Source organism: Miscanthus floridulus, chromosome 17 (assembly GCF_019320115.1).
Source record: "Miscanthus floridulus cultivar M001 chromosome 17, ASM1932011v1, whole genome shotgun sequence".
Classification (NCBI taxonomy): Eukaryota; Viridiplantae; Streptophyta; class Magnoliopsida; order Poales; family Poaceae; genus Miscanthus; species Miscanthus floridulus.
The window spans coordinates 77,930,272-77,956,164 of record NC_089596.1 but is presented as its reverse complement, the minus strand read 5'-3'; the positions used below and the strand labels follow the sequence as shown (position 1 = coordinate 77,956,164).

At 55.1% G+C, this 25,893-nt stretch overlaps 1 protein-coding gene across 1 annotated transcript; it reads left to right on the top strand.

The window, feature by feature from the left end:
- The first annotated feature begins 783 nt into the window (after window positions 1–783).
- LOC136518616 (1-deoxy-D-xylulose-5-phosphate synthase 1, chloroplastic) lies at window positions 784–6,695 on the top strand. Its single transcript, XM_066512290.1, has 7 exons — window positions 784–1,452; window positions 1,572–1,868; window positions 2,014–2,436; window positions 4,697–4,970; window positions 5,096–5,685; window positions 5,888–6,172; window positions 6,296–6,695. Exons 1-7 carry the CDS (start codon window positions 1,324–1,326, stop codon window positions 6,455–6,457), a joined length of 2,160 nt encoding a protein of 719 aa, XP_066368387.1. The 5' UTR covers window positions 784–1,323; the 3' UTR covers window positions 6,458–6,695.
- The last annotated feature ends 19,198 nt before the right edge of the window (window positions 6,696–25,893 follow it).

Below are 25,893 nucleotides of genomic sequence, written 5' to 3'. Positions count from 1 at the left end.
CGTGGCACTTGCAAGAGAGTTGAATTATTGATCATCAAGTATTGACTCTATAATAGATGCTTGTGATCAACATTTATGTGTTGTTGTCAACGATTATTTTCCATGTTTTAAATGATATTATTTCAGTTTCTACTATTTTTCTGAATATTTTCATGTTTTTTTTTGTGTAAAGTGATAATATAATCATTCAATAAATATGCAAGTTGTGAAATACATATTACAATGTATTTACATCATTGTAGACAACCCAGACTACAATTCAACGTTTATACATCCAGAATTGGAATGGGTTGATTCCAGCTATCAACTGCTTGCACATCCAAACAATAGCATTGGTATTTGAGGCCATTTCCAATTCCCCTCAGCTTTAATATTTTGGGCCAATTCAATTCCTCGATCTGAATATCTACATCAAATAGAGCCTAAAAGTTTGAAGTAATTACTCAAAATTCATCCCCTCACCCTCAAATTACAGGTAATTTATCATAGAATAAGAAGAAAATGTTACACTCCTAATAATAGGAGATCACCTATATTGACTTTAGGATATGGGCGATAGGTAATCCATTGGAGATGCCCTTACATGGTTATTATTCCATTGGCGATGGGCAAATAGACATGGGTAAATCCTAAGAGGGTGTAGAATTATGGGAATGAATGAAGATGTAGGTTTGGGTGTGGGTAAAGCACGGTGTGGCCATTACCTCTCCAACGATAGTTGCATGGGGGGAAATCCTTTCTCTATACACTTTTGTGCAGCTCCTTCCTCACATGTCCATAATTGATATTTCTTTGATTGTATCTTATCCCATATTATCCTCTCGTGATACTTTGTCGAGCTGGTCCAATGGGGTGCGAGATTGGTAGCACGCCCATTGCTCTCCGGTTGCTCGATGCGCGAGGACACAGCGGGAAGGAAGGCGGGGGAAAAGCGAGCACTTGCGGCAGAGGCGAATTAATTCCAGCCACACGCGCGGCCATGCGTTCCCCACCTCCGTGGTCACCCACGCAGTCACACACACTCCCCTTATCGTCCTCCCGCCCTCCCCTATCGCCATCCAGCATCCCCTCGGCACCGGACCCGCCGCACTACTGCTATAGGCAGGCGCATCCCCGGCGCCTCCACACTCCTCCCGCACCACTTTCCAAATCCCCCACCATTCATGCACCCGTGTACTGTCAGTGCCACTGTTAGCTCGCAGCTGAAGCTCGCCACTAGCATTTGGGTCAGTTCTTCTTCAGGAAATCGAACAGTTGGTTTATTTGCCACCATTGGCAAAACCTGTTGCATTCTTGAGTTGAGCAGGAGGAGGAAAAGAAGCAATGGCGCTGTCGACGACGTTCTCTGTCCCAAGAGGATTCCTCGCCGTGCCTGCTCATCAGGACTCCCATTTCGCTTCGGCGGCCGAGCAGCTCCATGGCCACAAGTTGCTCCAGGCCAGGCCTCCCAGGGTAAGCATAATATCCTCTGCCTGCTTTATCACGCAGGCTCAATTTTCTTGGCTTGTCTGCGCGCGTGCTTCAGTTCAGCTCTGGTGGTTAATTTGATGGCCAATGCTTGCTGCGTGAAGCCTCGGCGTCGGTCGGCATGCGTGTCAGCGTCGCTGTCGGAGCGCGAGGCGGAGTACTACTCGCAGCGGCCGCCCACGCCGCTGCTGGACACCATAAACTACCCCGTCCACATGAAGAACCTGTCCGTGAAGGAGCTGCGGCAGCTGGCCGACGAGCTCCGGTCCGACGTCATCTTCCACGTGTCCAAGACCGGCGGCCACCTCGGGTCCAGCCTCGGCGTGGTGGAGCTCACCGTCGCGCTGCACTACGTCTTCAACGCGCCGCAGGACCGCATCCTCTGGGACGTCGGCCACCAGGTACGCCACGGCAATGGCTGCCGCGCGCGCGGCGGCGCTCCGCTCTGGGTAACGTGCGCTCCATGTGAGCGTGCCGGGCAGGTCGCGGACAGATCGAGGCTAACCATCGATCCGGCTGTTTGTTTGTTTATGATGACGGTTGCAGTCGTACCCGCACAAGATCCTGACGGGGCGGCGCGATAAGATGCCGACGATGCGGCAGACCAACGGGCTGGCGGGGTTCACGAAGCGCGCCGAGAGCGAGTACGACTGCTTCGGCACGGGCCACAGCTCCACCACCATCTCCGCCGCGCTGGGGATGGCGGTGGGGCGGGACCTCAAGGGCGGCAAGAACAACGTGGTGGCGGTGATCGGCGACGGCGCCATGACGGCGGGCCAGGCGTACGAGGCCATGAACAACGCCGGGTACCTGGACTCCGACATGATCGTCATCCTCAACGACAACAAGCAGGTGTCGCTGCCCACGGCCACGCTCGACGGGCCCGTGCCGCCCGTCGGCGCGCTCAGCAGCGCCCTCAGCAAGCTGCAGTCCAGCCGCCCGCTCAGGGAGCTCAGGGAGGTGGCCAAGGTACGTGCTGTCCTGTCCGCACAAACCTTCAACGGTCCGGTTAGGCACGCGTCACTCACGGTAAAAGCAGTGAGTGGTGCATATAAACGCGGCTGAAATGAAATTCCGAGCTGGCCTCATTCTCACGGCACGGCAGCGCGTAGATTTTTCTTTTTGTGAAATGGTAGTAAGCAGTAGCAATTCGTATCGTGCATATTTTTTTTTATTCAAATTAAGATAAACTCACCATAATTAGGAATCAGATGGGAAATTGTCAACTAGCTGGCATCATCAGGCAGGTAGGCAGCAGACGCAACGTACGTGTCAGTATCACCAAACATCACTGCTACAGAAATGATTTTTGTGAGACACCCAAAAAACTTAACCGAGGCGGACGCCTATTTTAGCCCGCCACGGTAAATCCCACGATTTACCGAGGCGGACGTTTTTTATTTACCGTAGTGGGCACTTTTGCCCGCCTCGAAAAATCGATTTACCGAGGCGAGCACCTTAAAATGCCCGCCACGGTTAATAGGTATTAACCGTAGCGGGCATTTTAAGGTGTCCGCCTCGATAAATTGATTTTCCGAGGCGGGCGCGTTATAAGGCCCGCCATGGAAAATGGCCTGGCCCAACCGGCCCAAGACGAAGCCCGATAGCCACTCCAGGTATAAATAGGCACACTTACGGTTTCCCAGCCACAGCCGAACTCCCTCCCTCCGCCTCCGTGAGCACCCGATCCCCTTCATTGCGATTTTCGGCTCCCTCTCACTCTCAGATCCACACGGCGCCCCTGCTCCCTCTCCTCCAACTCTCACTCGTGCCCCTCTCCCTCACACCGTCTCGGCGCGCCGCCCCTCTCCTCCGGCCAGCCTCCATCTCCCTCTCCACCCCATGACGCCGGTGATGGCGCTGCAAGGCGGGCATACCCGGTGGTGCGCGCCGTGGCCGGCGGCAAGGACCGCCACAGCAAGGTGGCGGCGGCGTCCACCACGGCGTCCCCGACGGATCTGGCCTCACCACGGTGGCGGCCTTCCTCCCTCCCTCTCCATGGCGCGGATCGACACGGCACGGATCCACGGCGGCGGCCTTCCCCCTCCCTCCTCGCGGCGGTGGCGGCTGGGGCGTCCACGACGACGACGGTGACTGGGGCTAGATCCACGACGGCTGGGGCCAGATCCATGGCGGCGGCACCTGCTCCGGCGGGGATCCACGGCGGCGCGGTGCGTGGAGGTAGGTACAGCACTTCCCTCCCTCTCCCTCTTCCTTCATCTCCCTCTCCATCTTCCTTTGCAGATGACGACGATGAGATCCGGTCACCATGGCCCAGATCCAGCCCCCACGGCGCGTATCCGGTGGTGGGTCCATCCACGGCGCCAGATCCGTGGCGTGTGGGCCGCTCGACTGAGGTGGTGGGCGGATCCGGTGCGGAGGAGCTCCCTGGCCGCGGTGGTGGGCGGATCCAGCAAGGTGGGAACGGGTGCGTCGGTGGGTTGGGCTGGGAACGTACGGGCTCGCTGGCGGGCTTGAGAATGGGCTCGCCGGCGGGCTCCTGGGTTTTTTTGTTTTTTAATTGATTTACCGCGGCGGGCGTCCTAACGTGCCTGCCGTGGTAAAAGTATATTTACCGCGGCGGGCACGTTACACCACCCGCCGCGGTAAATCGGTTAACCACGGCGGGCAAGGCCGCCCGCCGCGGTTAAGCCACGATTTACCGTGGCCTCTAGGCCGCGGCGGCCGGCTTTGCCCGCCGCGGAAAATCGAAAACGTCCACCTCCAGTAAAGTTTGTGTAGTAGTGCATGACGCGAGCTTTGGAGTTTCTTGAATCTGTCGTACGAAAGCGCCTGAATGAAACTTGTCAGTACATGCCAAAATAAGCTGCGTCAAGGTGCAGAGTGACGTGCACTAATTATCTTCGGGCCATGCATGGAGACATGTTCACCACCAGAAATGGCGATGATGCAGCGTATACTAGCAACAATCTGTAGATTCGAGTAGTGCCCACTAGGCAATCTTTGCACTATAAACAAAGCTGCTCAAAGGATGGATGGATCGCAACAGGTTGACTCTAGAAATAGTTTAATCATCGTCTCAAAATACTCGAGCTGTATCGATATCATAAGGCCCTACTGATTTTTTTCATCTTGTAGTACTACTACACTGGTCATAAAATTGCCTGGGCTAGGCTCTAACCGGCCCATTCTTGTTGGGCCGAGAAGGAATCGTCGGCCCAGGTTTGCAGCTCTGACCAACCGACCGTTGGCGTGCTTGAGTGTGCAGGGAGTGACGAAGCAGATCGGCGGCTCAGTGCACGAGCTGGCGGCGAAGGTGGACGAGTACGCCCGCGGCATGATCAGCGGCCCCGGCTCGTCGCTCTTCGAGGAGCTCGGCCTCTACTACATCGGCCCCGTCGACGGCCACAACATCGACGACCTCATCACCATCCTCAACGACGTCAAGAGCACCAAGACCACCGGCCCCGTCCTCATCCACGTCGTCACCGAGAAGGGCCGCGGCTACCCCTACGCCGAGCGAGCCGCCGACAAGTACCACGGTACCACACACACCACATGATGACATGAGCACGCCATTGTTTGCCGGCCTGTTATGTTACTAGCAGATCGTACCGGATCGATCGATCTGTGCGTGATCTTGGTTCTGTGGCTTTGATGCGTGCAGGTGTCGCCAAGTTTGATCCGGCCACCGGGAAGCAGTTCAAGTCCCCGGCCAAGACGCTGTCCTACACCAACTACTTCGCTGAGTCGCTCATCGCCGAGGCGGAGCAGGACAGCAAGATCGTGGCCATCCACGCGGCCATGGGCGGCGGCACGGGGCTCAACTACTTCCTCCGCCGCTTCCCGAGCCGGTGCTTCGACGTCGGGATCGCGGAGCAGCACGCCGTGACGTTCGCGGCCGGCCTCGCCTGTGAGGGCCTCAAGCCCTTCTGCGCTATCTACTCGTCGTTCCTGCAGCGCGGCTACGACCAAGTCGTGCACGACGTCGATCTGCAGAAGCTCCCGGTGAGGTTCGCCATGGACAGGGCCGGGCTGGTCGGCGCGGACGGGCCGACCCACTGCGGCGCGTTCGACGTCGCCTACATGGCCTGCCTGCCCAACATGGTCGTCATGGCCCCGTCCGACGAGGCCGAGCTCTGCCACATGGTCGCCACCGCCGCCGCCATCGACGACCGCCCGTCCTGCTTCCGGTACCCGAGAGGCAACGGCATTGGCGTCCCGTTGCCGCCCAACTACAAAGGCACTCCCCTCGAGGTACGTACAGTACATACATTGGTCACTTTTGCTGATTTTATTAATCGGGGATCGTCAATTTTGTTTTTTAGATAATGGAAAATTTCCCGCTTAAGCCTTCTTCTAAGAAGAAGAAGATCAGTGGACTAATTACAGTAGTATACCCATAAATAAAACTTATTACAGATTCAAAACTAAAATCCAATCGGCATATATAATTTAGGTCGGCAAGGGCAGGATCCTGCTGGAGGGCGACCGGGTGGCGCTGCTGGGGTACGGGTCGGCAGTGCAGTACTGCCTGGCCGCCGCGTCCCTGGTGGAGCGCCACGGCCTCAGGGTCACCGTCGCCGACGCGAGGTTCTGCAAGCCGCTGGACCACGCCCTGATCAGGAGCCTGGCCAAGTCCCACGAGGTGCTCATCACCGTGGAGGAAGGCTCCATCGGAGGCTTCGGTTCGCACGTCGCCCAGTTCATGGCCCTGGACGGCCTCCTCGACGGCAAACTCAAGGCAAGTTACGACGCTAGCTAGCTGCTCCGTCAGTCCGTCGATCGTCGCCCTAATGACATGAAACATTCGTCCCGAACTCCATCGTCAGCTGTGATGAACTTGTCTTTTGTTTGGGTGGTGCAGTGGCGGCCGCTGGTGCTTCCTGACAGGTACATCGACCATGGATCGCCGGCCGATCAGCTGGCCGAGGCTGGGCTGACGCCGTCGCACATCGCCGCGACGGTCTTCAACATCCTGGGGCAGAACAGGGAGGCTCTTGCCATCATGGCTGTGCCGAACGCGTAGAACTTTGTGGTGATCTGGTTCTATAGAGATGCTTGTACATTTTGTTGTTAATTAGAATGCCAGCACCGAGATTAGTCTTCTTTGGATGAAAATGTCGCGGGAACAACAGTCACTGTTTTCGTTATGTATTCTTCACTGACATTAAAATAGGAAGGAGATGTTCTTGCGGCAATCATGCCTGTGAACCCGACGCATCTGGAATTTCATCTCCTTCAAAGCCGACTTCTGGCTGCTTGCATTGCTTGTCCATATGGATGAAAACGGTACGGATATTTATTCGACCGTCCGTTCGACCGAACAAATATGAACACTTATCTGGATAGTTACTCGGATATCCGTATTTTTTTTCGGATACGGATAATAAAACGGATATCTTAGGCGGATATCAAATACGGATGTAATATCATCGATATCCGGCGGATATCGGATAATCCGATTAAGTATCGGATATATCCGGATATTCCAAACGGATATTATCCGGATATTATTCAAACGACCTTGGATGGAGAAATGATCTAAAATTTAAACCGTTCAAACTTTCTCAAATGGAAAGTTGACCAAAACAACAATTGTAGATCTTGATGAGTTGAACAAACTTGGTATTCAAAACTTTTCAATTTGAAGTCATTTAGAGTTCATAATACTAGAGTCAAAGTGTTGTTTTTTCATTTGACCAAATTTGACTTGGTCAAACTTGCTCAAATGAGACACTAAATGACCTCAGATGAAAAAACTCTAAATACCAAGTTTGATCATCTCAGCAAGATCTATAATTGTTACATAGCTCATTTTCCCATTTGAGAAAGTTTTATCAAACACTAGTCACAAATTCTTGAATCTCATATAGACTTTCTAAAACTATGTCACACACTTGTGAAATTTGAACTACATTTCATTCAAACTTTCTCAAATGAAAAAATGGTCTATATAAGGATTGTAGATCTTGATGATCTGAACAAACTTGGTATTCAAAATTTTTCAATTTGAGACAATCTAGGGTTCCAAAAACTAGTTTGTAGACGTCAAAATTTAAAAATCACAAATTTGAACCATCCAAACTTTCTCAAATGGAAAGTTGACCAAAACAACAATTGTAGAGCTTGATGAGTTGAACAAACTTGGTATTCAAAACTTTTCAATTTGAAGTCAGTTAGAGTTTATAATACTAGAGTCAAAGTGTTATTTTTTTATTTGACCAAATTTGACTTGGTCAAACTTGCTCAAATGAGACACTAAATGACCTCAGATGAAAAAACTCTGAATACCAAGTTTGATCATCTCAGCAAGATCTACAATTGTTACATAGCTTATTTTCCCATTTGAGAAAGTTTTATCAAACACTAGTCATAAATTCTTGAATCTCATATAGACTTTCTAAAACTATGTCACACACTTGTGAAATTTGAACTACATTTTGTTCAATTTTTCTCAAATGAAAAAATGGCCTATATAAGGATTGTAGATCTTGATGAGCTGAACAAATTTAGTATTCAAAACTTTTCAATTTGAGACAATCTAGGGTTCCGAAAACTAGTTTGTAGGCATCAAAATTTAAAAATCACAAATTTGAACCGTCCAAACTATCTCAAATGGAAAGTTGACCAAAACAACAATTGTAGATCTTGATGGGTTGAACAAACTTGGTATTCAAAACTTTTCAATTTGAAGTCATTTAGAGTTCATAATACTATAGTCAAAGTGTTGTTTTTTCATTTGACCAAATTTGACTTGGTCAAACTTGCTCAAATGAGACACTAAATGACCTCAGATAAAAAAACTCTGAATACCAAGTTTGATCATCTCCGCAAGATCTACAATTATTACATAGCTCATTTTCCCATTTATGAAAGTTTTATCAAACACTAGTCATAAATTCTTGAATCTCATATAGACTTTCTAAAACTATGTCACACACTTGTGAAATTTGAACTATATTTTGTTCAAACTTTCTTAAATGAAAAAATGTCCTATATAAGGATTGTAGATCTTGATGATCTGAACAAACTTGGTATTCAAAACTTTTCAATTTGAGACAATCTAGGGTTGCAAAAACTAGTTTGTAAGCGTTGAAATTTAAAAATCACAAATTTGAACCGTCCAAACTATCTTAAATGGAAAGTTGACCAAAACAGCAATTGTAGATCTTGATGAGTTGAACAAACTTGGTATTCAAAACTTTTCAATTTGAAATAATACTAGAGTCAAAGTGTTGTTTTTTTATTTGACCAAATTTGACTTGGTCAAACTTGCTCAAATGAGACACTAAATGACCTCAGATGAAAAAACTCTGAATACCAAGTTTGATCATCTCAGCAAGATCTACAATTATTACATAGCTCATTTTCCCATTTATGAAAGTTGTATCAAACACTAGTCACAAATTCTTGAATCTCATATAGACTTTCTAAAACTATGTCACACACTTGTGAAATTTGAACTACATTTCATTCAAACTTTCTCAAATGAAAAAATGGACTATATAAGGATTGTAGATCTTGATGATCTGAACAAACTTGGTATTCAAAACTTTTCAATTTGAGACAATCTAGGGTTCCAAAAACTAGTTTGTAGGCGTTGAAATTTAAAAATCACAAATTTGAACCGTCCAAACTATCTCAAATGGAAAGTTGACCAAAACAACAATTGTAGATCTTGATGAGTTGAACAAACTTGGTATTCAAAACTTTTCAATTTGAAGTCATTTAGAGTTTATAATACTAGAGTCAAAGTGTTGTTTTTTCATTTGACCAAATTTGACTTGGTCAAACTTGCTCAAATAAGACACTAAATGACCTCAGATGAAAAAACTCTGAATACCAAGTTTGATCATCTCAGCAAGATCTACAATTGTTACATAGCTCATTTTCCCATTTGAGAAAGTTTTATCAAACACTAGTCACAAATTCTTGAATCTCATATAGACTTTCTAAAACTATGTCACACACTTGTGAAATTTGAACTACATTTTGTTCAAACTTTCTCAAATGAAAAAATGGCCTATATAAGGATTGTAGATCTTGAATCCATGACCATGACTCCATGAGACCCATGAAGCCATGAGCTTGGCTATTTCTACTCATGCCGTGAAGATTGGTGCTTGTATGATGTTTGATGTATCTGTATCTTTATCTTATTTGTTGCTTTACTCTTTAGTCTTTTGGCTTAATCTAGATGGATTATGGACTCATAGAGTGGTGTAATGGTTTGCGCACGTATGTATATATATATATGCTGCTTTTACTCAATATCCGAATAGATATTTGTATCCGACCTTCTCCGAATCCGATTCATACCGTATTCGATACTCATTATTCGTATCCGTAACCGAGTCAATCCGTATTCGTATATGTATCCGAACGCTATCCGTATCCGAATCCGAATCCGAACAAAAATATGAAAACAAATATAATATGAGTGATATACGTTCGTATCCGATCCGTTTTCATCCCTACTTGTCCATTGCCATGGTGAACGACGGTATTGCTTATCCTTATCCATTTCGGGGAGTGTTATTTTTTTTTAAAAAAAATGCTCCTATGGCAGTACAACTGTACACGTAAGTAGATTTACACAAGTTCCGAGACGCATTCGATTGCTCTCCAAAAACCCCGGCATAAATACCGCCACCCTGCAAAAAGTGTGTGCATTTCCCACCAGCTCAGGGCGCGTTTAGTTCCGGAATTTTTTGGCTTTTGGCTACTGTAGCATTTTCGTTTGTATTTGGTAAAAATTGTCCAATTATGGACTATTTAGGCTTAAAAGATTCGTCTCGCCAATTACAGGCAAACTGTGTAATTAGTTATTCTTTTTACCTACATTTAATGCTCCATGCATGTGCCGCAAGATTTGATGTGACGGAGAATCTTGAAAATTTTTGGTTTTTGGGTGGGATCTAAACAGGGCCTCACTCCACCTCCCACTCCACTGCTCTAGCACCCGATCCCGATGGACGCTGGCCATAGCCATGGCCAGTCGCCGCCGGGGCCATCCTCCACGGAAACCCAGATGGCGGCGCTCCTCAATGTTCCCACCGCGCAGCTCCCCAGCCTCACGCGGGCGCTGGCCGCCGACTCGCACCGGTTGCGATCCCGCCTCGCATTCCTCCTCCTCTCCTCGCCGCACTTTGCCCGTGGGCTCGTGCGGATTCGGTCAATGCCTCTCCCAGCCAAGGCCGCACTGCTCGGCCGCGCCCTCCTCCTGCTCCTCCCGGCGCTCTGCCCCGACCACGACGCCTACGGTGGCAGCGGCTCCCACCACCACCTCCTTCTCCAACCACCCGATCTCGACGCAATGCTCCTCCTCCTCGCCATGTGCGACTCCTACTCCCCCGCGGCTGCGGCCGTAGCCGCTAGCCCCTCCCCCGTTGACGGCCGCGCGCTGATCGTGGACGACGTGGTGGCGTCCGCGCTCTCCGTCTCCGGCTGTGGGGGTATAACCCCAGGTACCCATGACAATGGACATGGGCCGCACCATCAGGGGAGGTCCAGCCATAAGATCAAGGTCTACGTTGTCCAGTTCTGGTCGGCGTGCACCGCAAGACAATCAGAATATATTTTAACGATGAAGGAAGATCTTTTCGCATATGATAGATATAGAATTCCATGTAAATATTCACTATATAACCGAATAGATCTAGGCCTAAACCGACTTATAATCCAACAAAGACACATGACGTAGGGTATTACGTCGATCAAACGGCCCGAACCTGTCTAAATCGCTGTCTCTGTAACTTCTGTCACCATCCGGTTCCTATTACGCGCACCTCCATTGATCATCTACTACCATGGATATACCCCTCGGTAGACTGTCGACCAGATTTCGTCGATAGTGACGTGCCAGGTAGGGGGTATGCGTGCTAATTCCATGGCCAACCAGATGGTCACTTTCCCGAGCTCCATGACCTTTCCTGAGCCAGGCCAGATCTTCATGGTCGGATCCATGACTTGGATCATCAACCCCGACGGCAACGGGGAGATCGTGGAAGTGGTGCAGGATCACCCTACGCCGATCGCGCTAACACTTGCAATGACATCTCCGATCCCGCCGCCCCACTGCTGGGTTAGGAGATCCATCAGCAATGATGATCTGATCACATCCATCGATTGGGTCACAGACCGCTTAGCAAAATATCAGCTCCTCATGGGTTTGGTCTTAGATTAATCCAGAGCGAATGACGAATTTCCCGTACTCCAAGATCACTAAACCGCTACAACCAAGCGACCTGCTCGGCCACTTCGTTCAAGGCGGCCAGATTCCAATCTGGTGATCATGGTAAATCTAGAAGGGCATGCCGTTCAACTCCAACCACTCCCCGACCCCAATGGAGAGCATGCCACAGCCCTATTCTTTTGGGCTGGTGGGTGCGGGTCCGATCTGTTAGGGCACCGTGCACCATCTTTTCACTGACCACGCCGAGTGTAGCCGCGTCGATGACTTCTATCAGATCGACTTCCTTGAGGTCGACCAGCCTGCGCCAATGGTAAACATGGTGTAAATCCGAACAAACCTTCCAGATGACACGCTCCAAACAATCCTAGAGGAAATCCTCGAGCCATACTCTGAAGTCTCTACCAACACCTGCACACCTTTTCCTCCTGACTTTCGGAGAGAGCTCTTCATGGTTAGCCATGATAGCATTGCTATCGACGGAGAAACCAGTGTCCAGCGCCGTGAGCATGAAGCTAGGAACGCTGATCGCCAGCGACGTCGCAACAAAGAAGTAGAAAATGTTGTCCAAGCTACTAGAGGTGGCCTGTCGCCTCTTGCTCGTAATCTTCAACAAGAGTTCCTCATGGTGGACAACCAGCAAGTAGAGCAGACGGCGAGTGCCAATCTGGTTATGGCTACCCACGAGTTGGCTAGACTCCTACCAATGTCGGAGGTACTCAAGATTCAAGCACTACTTAAAGTAGCTCATGTCCAAGTCAACAACATCTGGAACCCAGCTCCGTCTTATTCGACAGCGACCGCACATAGTCGTAACCCCCATAGTTTTCACCGTGACAAGGGGAGTCATTACCATAGCGGCCAGATCATCTAAGGGCAGTCTAGGGGCAATGTCGCTATCAATCATGGATCACAAGGACCATGAAATTAGCATGGCCGACCAGCTCATAACGCCAACTAGGAGGTTAATCAACCCCTACGCGGTGATGTCCGTGATCGTATCTATCGGTGTTTTGGAATTGGGGGTCCCTCAACCAACGAGTGAATTTGTGCTGCGTGCCCCTAATCCCGGATGGTGATGCAAAGAGACACAAGGTTTATACTAGGTTCAGGCAATCGAGGCCCTACGTCCAGTCTGAGAGATCGATCTTCTATTCCTTGCACCGGAGTGCTCGTAGTAGGGGGTTACAAGCTAGGTGAGAGAGGGAGCTAGCCCCAGGTCTCGGCGAGGGTGGTGCAGGGCTGCTTGAGGCGTTGTTCTCAAGCAGCGTAGAAGTGTGTAGTTCTATCGGTGTGTTCGTCTTTCCTCTCCTCCTCCTAGAAATGGCCCCGGTCCCTCCCTTTTATACTCTAAGGGAGAACCAGGGACGTCCATACATAGCGCTCTATAAATGGGGGTGGCGTGTCCGAGCCCTATAGCCGGCCACTGTTGTGGTATGGTCGATGGAGTGGCCCCGTCCTTGTCGTGCAGAAGTGACGCGCTGGTCATACTTGATCTTGTGTCGTCGTGGGGCTCCAGTACAGCTTGATGCAGGACATGGCGGGCGACATGCTGGTCATCGTGCGATGACGTCGTAGGGAGCTGTGGCTCTGCAGATGCCGAGGCCGAGCCATCGTGGGGGGCTCGGCGGACATGGATCCTCAGGCTGCCGAGCCCCTGAAGCAAACTGCCGAGGCCTTGGAGGGAATTATTGGTCCTAGGTACTGATTCCGAGGCCACAGTATCCCAGACATGGCTCCCCATGCTGCGTTGTTCTTGGAGCAGGAGTTGGCAGCACAGTGAGGCATGGGCGTCAACCATGTGCATAGTGGTTAGCACAGTGGCGGGTAACCCCTACCCAGTCCTGCCTCCTGTCCCGTCGGCCATTTCGCTGTACTATGCCGAGCATGCGGCCGATGTCAAGGGGCAGCAGTTGGCTGAGTTAATGCGACACGACGTTTTGTCAGAGGGACGGGTGAAGGAAGAGGCAAGCGGAGTGCTGCCGAGCCCGCCTCGCGCGAGACGGAGGGTCGGTGGCCTAGCCGAGGCCTATGACGAGAGGGGGTCGGCCGAGGCCTTTGGTGGGGGATCACCCGAGGTCAGCGGATGAGGGGGCCTCGGGCGAGTCGGAGAATCGGCCGAGGCCAGCGGTGTTTAGCTGGTTTCGACTTTTACGAAGTCTAAGCAGTCGTTTTTTGGTTCTTGCTTAGGGTACCCCTCCTCACGGTATCCGACAGTAGCCCCCGAGCCTTGGGGGAGTGGAGGCACTCCCCCTGAGGTTCTGACGAGAATTGGCTCTTGATAGTTCCTGTTGGGATGGTGTTTTGTACTCGAGGTTTCGGTGGGTGCGCGCGAGCGCACCCGCCGGGTGTAGCCCCCGAGGCCCTGGAGGAGTGATTTCACTTCTTCAGGGGCTTTTTTCTCTCTCGAGTGAGGGGTTTTCATTGTGTTTGCCGGGCCCGTGGGTGCGAGTTCAGGATCGCAGGGCCTCGACGATGCTGCGGAAAGAGCCCCTTAGCCTCCGCCTGGAGCGAGAGGGCCGTCAGGGGTTCCCCGGCTTTTTGTACGACCCTCGTGCTTCCTTTTCGCTCGGAAGGAGGGGTGGAAGATGCCATGCTACCCTCGGTGGGCGCGAGCGACGGCATTTCCGGTGAGCTGTTATCGGGTAAGTCCGAGTGGAGGCCCAGTACCCCGTTCGCTGGGGGTCGGCTAGCGGTCCGGAGACGCGCTCCAAGAGTACCGGCGGGTTTCTCTAGTGGGTGCCGAGGCCGTTCGCTGGGCCTCGGTGGCTCGGTGCCTCCCTACGGTGGGATCCCATTCGGAGACCTCCCTGCCGGTCTCGGACACGACACAGGGCGCGCTCGTACAGGCTCGCCCGTAGTCAGTCCCTGACTCTTTTGCCCTGGGGCAGCTGTCGAAACCCCTGGGGGCCCAGCCTTCGAACCCCTGGACCGTAACGGGCTCGGGTCGCTTGTCTTTATCTTGGGTGCAGGAAGAGCCCCCGAGCCTCCGCACGGAGCGAGAGGGCGGTCAGGGGTCCTCCCGACTTTTTTGTCCGTCCCCCGCACGTCCTTTTCGCTCGGACGGGGGGCTGTTTGCCGAGCCCACTCGTGTGCGAGCCTGAGCCGCTGGGTCTCGGCAAAGTTGCAGGAGGAGCCCCCTGAGTCTCTCGCACGGAGCGAGAGAGCGGTCAGAGGTCCCCCTGGCTTTTGGTTCGCCCCTCGCGCGTGAGGGTCTGTCTGCCGAGCCCCCCTCGGGTGCGAGCCTAGGTCGCGGGGTCTCGGCGTCTTTTGCAGAAGGAGCTCCCTAGCCTCTGCACGGAGCAAGAGGGCCGTCAGGAGATCTTCTGGCTTTTTGAATGACCCTCGTGCTTCCTTTTCGCTCAGAAGGAGGGTTTGTTTTGCCGAGCCCCCTCGTGTGCGAGCCCAAGTCGCTGGGCCTCGGCAATGGTTTGCAGGAAGAGTCCCTTAGCCTCTGCGTGGAGCAAGAGGGCCGTCGGGGATTCTCCTGACTTTTTATTCGACCCTCGCGCTTCCTTTTCGCTCAGAAGGAGGGGTGGAATGTGCCGTGCTACCCTCGGTGGGCGCGAGCGATGGCATTTCCGGTGAGCTGTTATCGGGTAAGTCCGAGTGGAGGCCCGTACCCCGTTCGCTGGGGGTCGGCTAGCGGTCCGGAGACGCGCTCCAAGAGTACCGGAGGGTTTCTCTAGTGGGTGCCGAGGCCGTTCGCTGGGCCTCGGTGGCTCGGTGCCTCCCTACGGTGGGATCCCATTCGGAGACCTCCCTACCAGGTCTCGGACACGACACAGGGCGTCCCAAGTGTTTCGCTTGCTTGGGCCTCGGCCTCGTATAGGCTCGCCCATAGTCGCCCCTGACTCTAGTTGCCCTAGGGCGGCTAGTCGAAACCCCTAAGGGCCCAGCCTTCGAACCCCTGGACCATAGCGGGCTCGGTGCCCAGTTCCTTTGCCTAAAGGAATCGGGGGGGGGGGGGTTATTTCTCTCCCTACGGCTAATAACGGCAGGCGCGTCTTTTGAGGCGGCTTTTTCGGGGAGGCGAAATGGCGCCTAGCTGCTGCTGATGGTTAGGACGCGACATGGCGTCAAGCCGACAGGGACGTATCTGCACGCGTGATTAATGAGGAGGGAGTGGGCGCGTGGGCGGTAAGACTGGATCTGGATAACCGCGCTGGATTTTTTGGGGGAAACTTCCCCGATTTCGTCGCCCGGTGGTTTCGTCTCGTCCCTGCATAAATACGCAAAGAGCCTCGCCCTCCCCCTTCTTACCTTTTCTACATTCGCTTTCGCTGCCTCTGTGCCGTTGCTGAGAGCATAGAGCGCCGGGGAGGAGAAGGGCGAGAGCGAGAGACTGAAAGAAAGAGAGAGAGAGATTACCGCCGTAGCAGCGACCTCCACCGCGCAATGGCTGGTGGTCCCGTCATCCTCCCGGCGGATCCCTGGGAGCGGTCTGACGTCACCGAGGAGAAGCTGCAGTCGCTCGTGGAGGCCGGTCTTCTTCGCCCGATCACCGACCCTGACGAGCCGAAGTGGATTGCTCCGGGGAACGAGTCGGAGCCGAGGCCGCGCGACGGCTACGTGGTGAGCTTCGTCGTCTTCCACGAGCGAGGCCTCGGGTCGCCGGTGGATAAGTTCATGCGGGCGCTCCCGCACTACTATGGCGTGGAGCTTCACAATTTTAGCCCCAACTCCATCGCGCAGGCGGCCATCTTCGTCGCCGTCTGTGAGGGGTACTTGGGGATCGCTCCCCACTGGGAGTTGTGGCTCCACTTGTTCCGAGCGACGTTCACCACCAAGCCGGGGGGAACGAGGGGGGCTCGGAAGGTGCAGAGGGCCGGCGGCTGCACCCTTCACGTGCGTCAAGACCGGCAGTCCCTCTACATCCTGGCCCAGCTATCATCGTCCAACCGTCGTTGGTATGACGGCTGGTTCTACCTCTGCAATGACGACGGAGGACTTCCTCCTTATACCGGGTGGGTTGTAGAGAGTCAACCAGAGAAATGGGGATACGACGTTATCAAGGTTGATCAGCCTAGGCTAGAGCCGCTCTTGCGGGCCTTGGGGAAGCTGCGTGACCGCGGCCTTTCGGCGGCTGTGGTCGTGGTGGCCTTTCACCGCCGGAGGGTGTTGCCGCTGATGGCCCGGCGGCGGCGGCTATTCGAGATGACCCCGAGCGACCCGATTGCCGGTATCAAGATGTCCGCCTTCGCCCTTATCGACGACGAGACCCTACATCGGGTGAGAGAGGCGGTAGATGGGAAGCCGAAGATCGACGATTTGATGCTGTTCCCGATGTGCTCGTCGTGGCGGCACATTTCACTGGTGAGTTGGATGTTGCCGACGCTTTCGCGGCCTTCTTGTTTTCTGCCTTTTTTGTCTATTGTCTTACTTCGTCATTCCCGCAGGGGATAAGAGACGTGCGAGACTCCCCGCCGCCCGTTCCCGAGGACTGCCCAACGGCGAGCCATGAACAGGGCGTGCGCCTGAGGAGGAGAAGAAGAAAGATGCCAAGGAGGCGAAGCGCACGAAGAAGCTCCTCACGCGTGAAAAGCTGGACGCCCATCGCCGGCGTCAGAAGCTCGACGGTCTCCTATTGGAGCCGTCTCCCTCGTCGTCGGTGTCGGATTCTTCGGGCGACGGCGGCGGGCGCGAGGTGGGGACGGCCTGCCTAGAACACCTCCCCGACATTAGGGAGATGGTGCCCGGGGCGCCGGCAAGGAGCCTGACGCTCCTAGGAGGAGGAGGTGTCCCGGGGCCGGTGGCGGCCTGTCCCGGGGCCGAGGCCGACACGCCCGAGGCGCGGGTGTCAGAGGAGCGTGCCGTCAGCCCGATGGGTTCGACGGTGGAGGTGGAGCGAGCGATGGTGGGGGCGACCCCATTGTCTCCGCGAAGGGTCGAGGAGGTGCCGGGGTCCGGCGGAGGCCAGCTGGCACCGGTGGACACCGAGGCCGCGTTGCTGCCACCACCGCCGCCGTTGCAGAGGAGGCTGGCGGTGTCGAAGCGGCTGCATCCCCGTTCGCGGTAAGCGTCCTTTTCTGGTGGAGTCCGTAGTACTTCTTGTTTGCCCCTTGGTCGCATGCTGACCTTGGGAGTGTCTTTGCTTCTAGCCAGAAGCATCTGGTGGAAGATCCTGCCTTGGCGCCTCAGTAAGGCGCTCAAGGTGAACGTTAGCTCCTCCGCCCATCAGGCAGCGGAGGCGCAGGCTGGCGTGCAGCGTGGTGCGGCATCGGGCGGGGCCGTTTCGGAGGAGGCGGCTGCCTAGGAAAAGGGTGTCCGAGGCGGCCGCGGAGCGAGTGGAGGAGGAGGAGCCCACGCCTCGTGATGTCGTGAGTCTTGGGGCGAAGGAGGCTAGGGGCGTCCACCATTGCCGAGGCCATTGAGGGTGAGGCCGGAGCCCCCAAGACCTCCGAAGTCAGGGCGGTGGACGCCGGGGCCACCGAGGTAGAGATGGCGGAGGCCAGAGCCCCTGGATCCATCGAGGCCGAGGCGATGGAGGTGGAGACGGAGCAAGTTTTGGCGCCGCCCCTGGTTCAGACAATCTCGTCTGATGATTCCTCCCAAGGGAAGGAGGCGGCGGACGTCGAGGCGGCCAGTACTCGTGGAGCAGCCAGTCCCAGATCCCGCCGAGGGGAGTTTCGGCCCTTGCCCGGCTACGGCCCGAGCCCCGTGGGTGGAACTTCCCGCGTGTTTTCTGGCGGAACCGGGCTGATCCCGAGGGGGAGCCTGTGTTCGCCCTTGAAGATATCGCAGAGGGGGGGCGGTGGGATACCCTCGAGCAGTACCGCCAACTGGCAGTGCGGTCGCTGTAGACAGCGATGACTATTATGGGAGGGGACTTGCCCGGTGTCACCTAGGTAAGTACTTTCCTCTCCTGTGCGCGTTGTTTTCTCTCCGAGCCCCCTCGCAATGTTTGACGTGCATTTTTTGTTTTGCCTCTTTAGGAGCTCGAGACCCGATCCCTTGGGAAATCGGTATTCCTACTGAAGGGAGAGGGATATCTGGGACCAGCTCCGGTGGCAGAAGGGCCTGCTCGCCGATGCTCAGGGGCTTTTGTCGGTGCGGAGTGCGGAAGTGGAGGACCTCCGCCTTCGTTGTGCTGACATTCAGGCCGAGTTGGCCACGGCTAAAGAGCAGTCTGCCCCTCTGGTAGCGAAGATCAAGGAACTGGAGGAGGAGCGAGATGCCTCCAGGTCTCGGGCCCAAGAAGCGACGGCCTCTGCCAAGGCCATAGCCGGGCAGCTGGGTGCAGAGCAGAGCGAGCATCAGCTGACGAAAGTCACCTTGGCCGAGGCTACCAAGGCTGCCGAGGCCTCTCGGGTCGAGGCCTTAGACTGGAAGAGCAAGGCCGAGGGTAAGTTCCTGCCGAACCGTGCTCCTTGTTCTTTTTGTTCTGGTTCACGTTTGACTCCTGACCCCTCGTTGCGACGTAGATCTGGAGAAAGAGGCCTCCCAGGTGGCTGAGGCCTCCGTCGCAGCGCAAGCGGCGCTGGATGTTGAGGTCCAGGAGCACGAGGCGCTACGCAGCGCTAGTCCGTACCGCCTGCGAGGCCCTGGACGTCGAGGGAGTCCAATCGGCCAGCTCCCTTGGGAGCCGCCTGATTGCATTGAGCGGCCGCGTCCACGAGAGGCTCCGAGGGGCGTTGCACACGGGTGTCAAGCGCGCCCTGGCCGTCGTCTCCTCGCACTACGCTATCAACCTCGAGGCTATCAGCGATGGCTACATGTTGCTAGAAGATGACGAGGAAGCTGATGCAGAGGTCGTGAAGCTGTTGGAGGCAGCCGAGGCACCTGGCACAGCGCTGGCTGGTCTATTTGAAGAAGAGGTGGTCCCTCCCGCGCCGGCCGCCGATCCTTGAGCTTTGACCTAGGCCAAAAGGGGCCATGTAACCGGATTGAGTTAGTTGCCGTATCGTGACGTTTTTGTGGCCGTCGAGGCCTTTAAAGTATTTGCGTACGTGGGTCTTTTAACCGTTTTCTGTTCTACTTCCGAGCCTGTGCCCTCTGTCTCGATCTTGGGAACCCGCAAAGAAATCCCTCGGAACCTAAGCCGTCCTTCGGCGAAGGGTGGTGAGGGAGCTGCCAGTAGCCCAGAGGCGTAGGCCGTTCTCACTGACTCGACCGGCCCTTTGGCCTCGAGACAAGCTTTTGGTCTTTGGGTTTCTTGTGAAGGTCCCGTCGGAGCGCGAGAGAGTTTGGCGTAGAAATTTTTTGAAAGACCATTAACAAACGGTGTTCGGGACTTAGGGGGTTCCCCCTTTTTAGCCCCCGAGGGAGGCTCGGCTTTGCAGAGGCAGAGCCGAGTCTCCCTTATAGCGCTATTGTGACAGTCGAGCCCCTATTGATAGACAAGCTCTCTGTATAGAACTTCCTCGGAGCCTACGTTGTCCTTTGGGTGAAAAGGTGGTGAGGGAGCTGCCGTAGCCCGGAGGCGTAGGCCGTTCTCACGGCTCGGTCCGGCCTTTTTCGCCTTTGAGACGATCGTACTGTCCTTAGGTTCTATACAATCGACTTGTCTATAAGGGGGTTCCTCGAAAGATTATAACAACTAAGAACGCTTCTTTATTGTATTTCGAGAAACAATGTAAACGACGTTTGGAAATTTAAGGGTAGAAACGACGTAGCTGTTCTATGTTCCAAGCGTTGGTGAAGATTTCGCCCTTCTCGTTGGCTAACTTGTAGGTCCCGGGCTTCAGCACTTGAGCGACGATGTACGGCCCTTCCCAGGGTGGGGTCAGCTTGTGGCGGCCCTTGTTGCTCTGCCTCAGTCTCAGCACCAGGTCGCCCACCTTCAGGTCTCGGCTTTGGACGCGCCGGGCTTGGTAGCGTCGTAGGGCTTGCTGGTACCTGGCTGAGTGTAGCAGCGCGACGTCTCGGGCTTCCTCTAGTTGGTCGAGGGCGTCTTCACGGGCGGTGCGGTTGCTTTGCTCGTTGTACGCCTGTAGCCTCGGGGAACCGTATTCTAAGTCAGTGGGGAGGATGGCCTCGGCTCCATAGACCAGGAAGAACGGTGTGAATCTCAGTGGCTCGGCTCGGGGTGTTTCGTAGGCTCTAGATGACTGACGGGAGTTCGTCAAGCCATTTCTTGCCAAACTTCTTCAACCGGTTGAATATTCTTGGCTTAAGGCCTTGTAGGATCATGCCGTTGGCACGCTCTACTTGGCCGTTCGTCCTTGGGTGTCCTACGGCCGACCAGGCCACCCGGATGTGGTGGTCATCGCAGAACGTTAGGAACTTGCGACCGGTGAATTGTGTCCCATTGTCAGTGATGATGGTGTTAGGAACCCCGAACCTGTGGATGATGTCCGTAAAGAACAGCACCGCTTGCTCGGATTTGATCTGAGTGATCGGACGAGCCTCGATCCATTTGGAGAATTTGTCGATGGCTACCAGCAGATGGGTATAGCCCCCGGGTGCCTTCTGCAGAGGCCCAACCATGTCCAGCCCCCACACAGCGAATGGCCATGTGATGGGGATGGTTTGGAGGGCTTGGGCCGGGAGGTGCGTCTGTCGAGCGTAGTACTGGCATCCCTCGCAGGAGCGTACTAGCTTCGTGGCGTCGGCCACCGCCGTTGGCCAATAGAAACCTTGGCGGAAGGCGTTACCCACGAGCGCCCGAGGCGCCGCGTGGTGCCCGCAGACTCCCGCGTGCAAGTCCCAAAGTAGGGAGTGGCCAGCCTCGGTGGTGATGCATCGTTGGAGAATACCCGATGGGCTACGCCTATACAACTCGCCGTTGCAGAGGACGTAAGTCTTGGCTCGTCGCGCAAGCCGCCGGGCCTCGGTTCTGTCCGCAGGAAGCTCTCCTCGAACAAGGCGATCAAGGAAAGGGACTCGCCAGTCCGTTCCATTGGTCGGCCTTGGGAGGCTCTGCGTCAATCGCCATGGCCTTAGGCTCGGCTGGCGGGGTCTCGGTGGTAGAGGGGGCCTCAGGCCCTGCGTTGGGCTCGGCCGATATGCCCTCTTCCATCGCCGAGGCGTAGTCGACGGATGGCTTGTGGAGGTCTCTGGCGAAGACGTTCGGGGGGACCGGGGCCCGTGCCCGATGCCATCTTTGCCAGTTCGTCCGCAGCCTCGTTGAACTTTTGCGCAACGTGGTTGAGTTCGAGACCATCGAACTTGTTCTCCAGGCGACGTACTATCGCGCAGTACGCCTTCATTTTGGGGTCATGGCAGCTTGACTCTTTCATCACCTGATCGACGACGAGCTGGGAATCACCCCGTACGTCGAGACGTCGTACTCCAAGTTCGATGGTGATTTGCAGGCCGTTGACGAGGGCCTCGTATTCGGTGACATTGTTGGAGGTGGCGAAGTGAAGCCGGATCATGTAGCGCATGTGTACTCCAAGGGGCGAGACCAGGAGCAGGCCCGCGCCAGCCCCAGTCTTCATCAGAGACCCGTTGAAGTACATGGTCTAGCATTCTGATTGGATCTGAACGGGTGGCAGCTGTGTGTCGGTCCATTCGGCTACAAAGTTGGACAGGACCTGTGATTTGATCGCTTTCCGAGGTGCAAAAGACAAGGTTTCCCCTATGAGTTCGACAGCCCACTTGGCTATTCTACCCGAGGCCTCCCGGTTTTGGATTATCTCTTCCAGAGGAAAAGACGACACCATAGTCACCGGGTGGGACTCGAAGTAGTGACAGCAGCTTGCGTCGAGCCAAGACTACGGTGTAAACCTAGCTTCTAGATGTGGGGGTAACGCGTCTTAGTCTTGGAGAGCACTTCGCTGATGAAGTAAACAGGTCGTTGGACAGGGTAGAGCATGTCCCTTCTCCTGCCTCTCGACTACTACGGCCGCACTGACCACTTGGGTCATCGCGGTGACGTAGAGTAAGAGGTGCTCGCCCTCGGTGAGCGGAACCAGGACAGGGGGGGTTGGTGAAGCAGTGCTTTGAGCCTGGCGAGGGCTTCCTCGGCCTCGGTGGTCCAAGAAAAGCGCTCGGACTTTCTCAAGAGGCGGTACAGGGGCAGGCCTTTTTTGCCGAGGCGCGAGATGAAGCGGCTTAGGGCCGCAAGGCATCCCATGACCCTCTGCACCCCTTTGAGGTCTCGGATCGGGCCCATGTTGGTCACTGGCCGAGACCTTCTCCGGGTTGGCCTCGATTCCATGTTCCGAGACTATGAATCCCAAGAGCATGCCTCGGGGAACCCCAAAGACACACTTCTCGGGGTTGAGCTTGATGCCCTTCTCTCTGAGACATGTGAAGGCAACCTCCAAGTCGCCGACAAGATCACCGGCCTTCCTGGACTTGACTACAATGTCATCCACATAGGCCTCGATGGTTCGCCCGATGTGTTCGCCAAAGACTTGGATCATGCACCATTGGTAAGTAGCCCCTGCGTTTCTGAGGCCGAACGGCATGGTTATGTAGCAGTACATGCCGAATGGAGTGATGAAAGAAGTCGCGAGCTGGTCGGACTCTTTCATCTTGATTTGGTGGTAACCGGAATATGCATCAAGGAAGGAGAGGGTTTCGCATCCTAGCAGTGGAGTCGACTGATTTGGTCAATTCGTGGTAGTGGGAATGGGACTTTCGGGCACGCTTTATTTAGACCAGTGTAGTCCACGCACATCCTCCACTTGCCACTTTTCTTCCTGACTAATACAGGGTTAGCCAACCACTCTGGATGGAATACTTCCTTGATGAACCCGGCTGCCATGAGATTCTGCACTTCTTCGCCGATGGCCCTGCGCTTCTCCTCGTCAAATCGGCGCAGGCGCTGCTTTGCCGGCCTGGAGCCTGCCCGGATATCTAAGGCGTGCTCGGCTGACCTCCCTTGGTATGCCCGGCATGTCGAGGGACTCCACGCGAACATATCGACGTTCGCACGGAGAAAGTCGACTGAGCACGACCTCCTATTTGCTGTCGAGGGTGGCGCTGATCTTCAGTCCTCGGCCGTCGGGGACGGCGGGATCGACGGGGACGAGCTTGACGGCCTCCGCGGGCTCGAAGGTCCCGGCGCGCCGCTTGGCGTCAGGGAACCTCGCTACCAAGCTGGTCGAGATCGGCGATGAGGGTCTCGGCCTCCACGATGGCCTCGGCGTACTCGATGCACTCGACGTCGCAGTCAGTATGCATGTTCGTACGTGGACTCGATGGTGATGATGCCGTTGAGGGCCTGGCATCTTGAGCTTGAGGTAGGTGTAGTTGGGGACCGCCATGAACTTGGCGTAGCACGGGCGCCCCAAGATGGCATGGTAAGCCCCCTTGAATCCAACCACCTCGAAGGTGAGGACCTCCTTGTGGTAGTTGGAGGGAGTGCCAAAGCAGACGGGTAAGTCGATGCGCCCGAGGGGTCGTGTGCGCTTTCCTGGCACGACGCCGTGGAAGGGTGCGGAACCGCCTCGGAGCCATGACTGGTCGAGCTCCAGGAGCTCCAGAGTGTTGACGTAGAGGATGTTGAGGCCGCTGCCTCCGTCCATGAGCACTTTGGTGAGCCGGGTGTTGCCGATGATCGGGTCGACGACAAGCGGGTACTGCCTGGGGTTTGGAACATAATCGGGGTGGTCATCCCGATCAAAGGTGATTGCCTCCCGAGACCAATCGAGGTACCGGGGGGTGGCCACCTTGACCGAGAAGACCTCCCGGTGTTCCCTCTTTCGCTGGCGCACCGTGAGGCATGCCGAGGGTCCGCCAAAGATCATGAAGGCGTTGCGTACCTCGGGGAACCCATCATCTTTATCAGCCGTCCCTTTCGCCGGCGCCCCTTTTCCTGGCCTCATCGTCGTCGGGGAGCCCAAGCCTGGCGTAGTAACGCCGGAGCATGGTGCACTCCTCGAGGGCATGCTTCACCGGACCTTGATGGTAAGGACAGGGCTTCTTCAGCATGTCGTCAAATAGCCTAGGGCCCCAGGGGGCCTCGGGGATTCCTACGATCTGCTAGTGGCGACATGGACGGCCTCGAGGACCTCCTGCTTCCCTAGGTCGACCCTTCTTCTTTCTCTTGGGGACTGCGGGTGGGCGAGGCCTCGGGGGCCTCGTCCTTCTGCTTCCCCTTGGCAGTCGTTGTTGGGGAAGATGGCCCCAACCGCCTCTTCACCCGAGGCGAAGTTGGTGGCGATGTCGAGGAGTGCGGCCGCTGTGGTTGGTACGTTCCGGCCCAATTCTCAGACCAGGTCTCGGCAGGAGGTGCCAGAGAGGAATGCTTGGACGATTTCCGAGTCACCGACGCGGGGCAACTCGGTGCATTTCTTGGAGAAGCGCCGGATGAAATCTCGAAGAGATTCGTTCGGCTTCTGGCGGCAACCTTTGAGGTCCCAGGAGTTCCCGGGGCGCACATAGGTGCCCTAGAAATTCCCGACGAAGACCCTCACCAAGTCGCGCCAGTCGTGGATCTGTGCGGGAGGAAGGTGTTCGAGCCAGGCTCGCGCTGAGTCTGACAAGAACAAAGGGAGGTTGCGGATGATGAGCAGGTCATCTTTCGCACCGCCTAGCTGACAAGCCAGGCGATAATCGGCTAGCCATAGCTCGGGGTTCGTCTCGCCGCTATACTTTGTGAGGTTGGCATGTTGCCGGAATCGGGCTGGGAAGTGAGCGTTGCGAATGGCTCTACTAAAGACCCGAGGGCCAGGTGGCTCGGGAGAAGGACTGCGGTCCTCTTCACTATCGTAGCGACCGCCTCGGTGTGGGTGGTAGCCCTGGGCAGCTCTATCGCCGTGGCGCCGTCGCCTGCCAACTACTTCATGGTCGCCTTGTGCCTCGTGCTGGTCTCTAGGTCGATCACGCACCGAGGGGGCCCCGTTGGCCGTCGGCGCACGAGCGGGCTCGGGACGGACCGAGGCATCCTGGCCCCGGCAAGGTCGCGTCGTGGGTTGCTCCGAAGTGCCTCCGCGCCGGCGGGAGGTGGAACTTTCGGCCTGCTGTACCGCAGCGGTCTCGAGGAGGTCGCGGAGCTCTTCGTGGACCCGTCGCCCCTCGGTGGTGGAGGGCTCGGGCATTGCTCGAACCAGCATCGCAGCCGCTGCGACATTCTGGCTAGCGCGATTAAAGATTGGGGGTGGCTCTCCCCCTCGTTGTCGTTGATGCGGTGATGGACGTCGCGGGCCCTCCCTCGGGCTCCTCCGCCCTCACCGCGCCCTTGCTGCTCCTGCTTGAGAGTGTCCCGAAGATGATGCAGAAGGAGTCGGTCTTGTTCGACCTTGGCTTGAAGCTCGCGGAGCTGCTCCAGGTCTGGGCGTTGATGCCCCTCGCGGACGGGATTCTCATTTCGTGCCGCCGGGGCTACGAGACATGGAGGTGTGGCATCGCCCGCCCTTGCCTGGGGCGGGGAATGG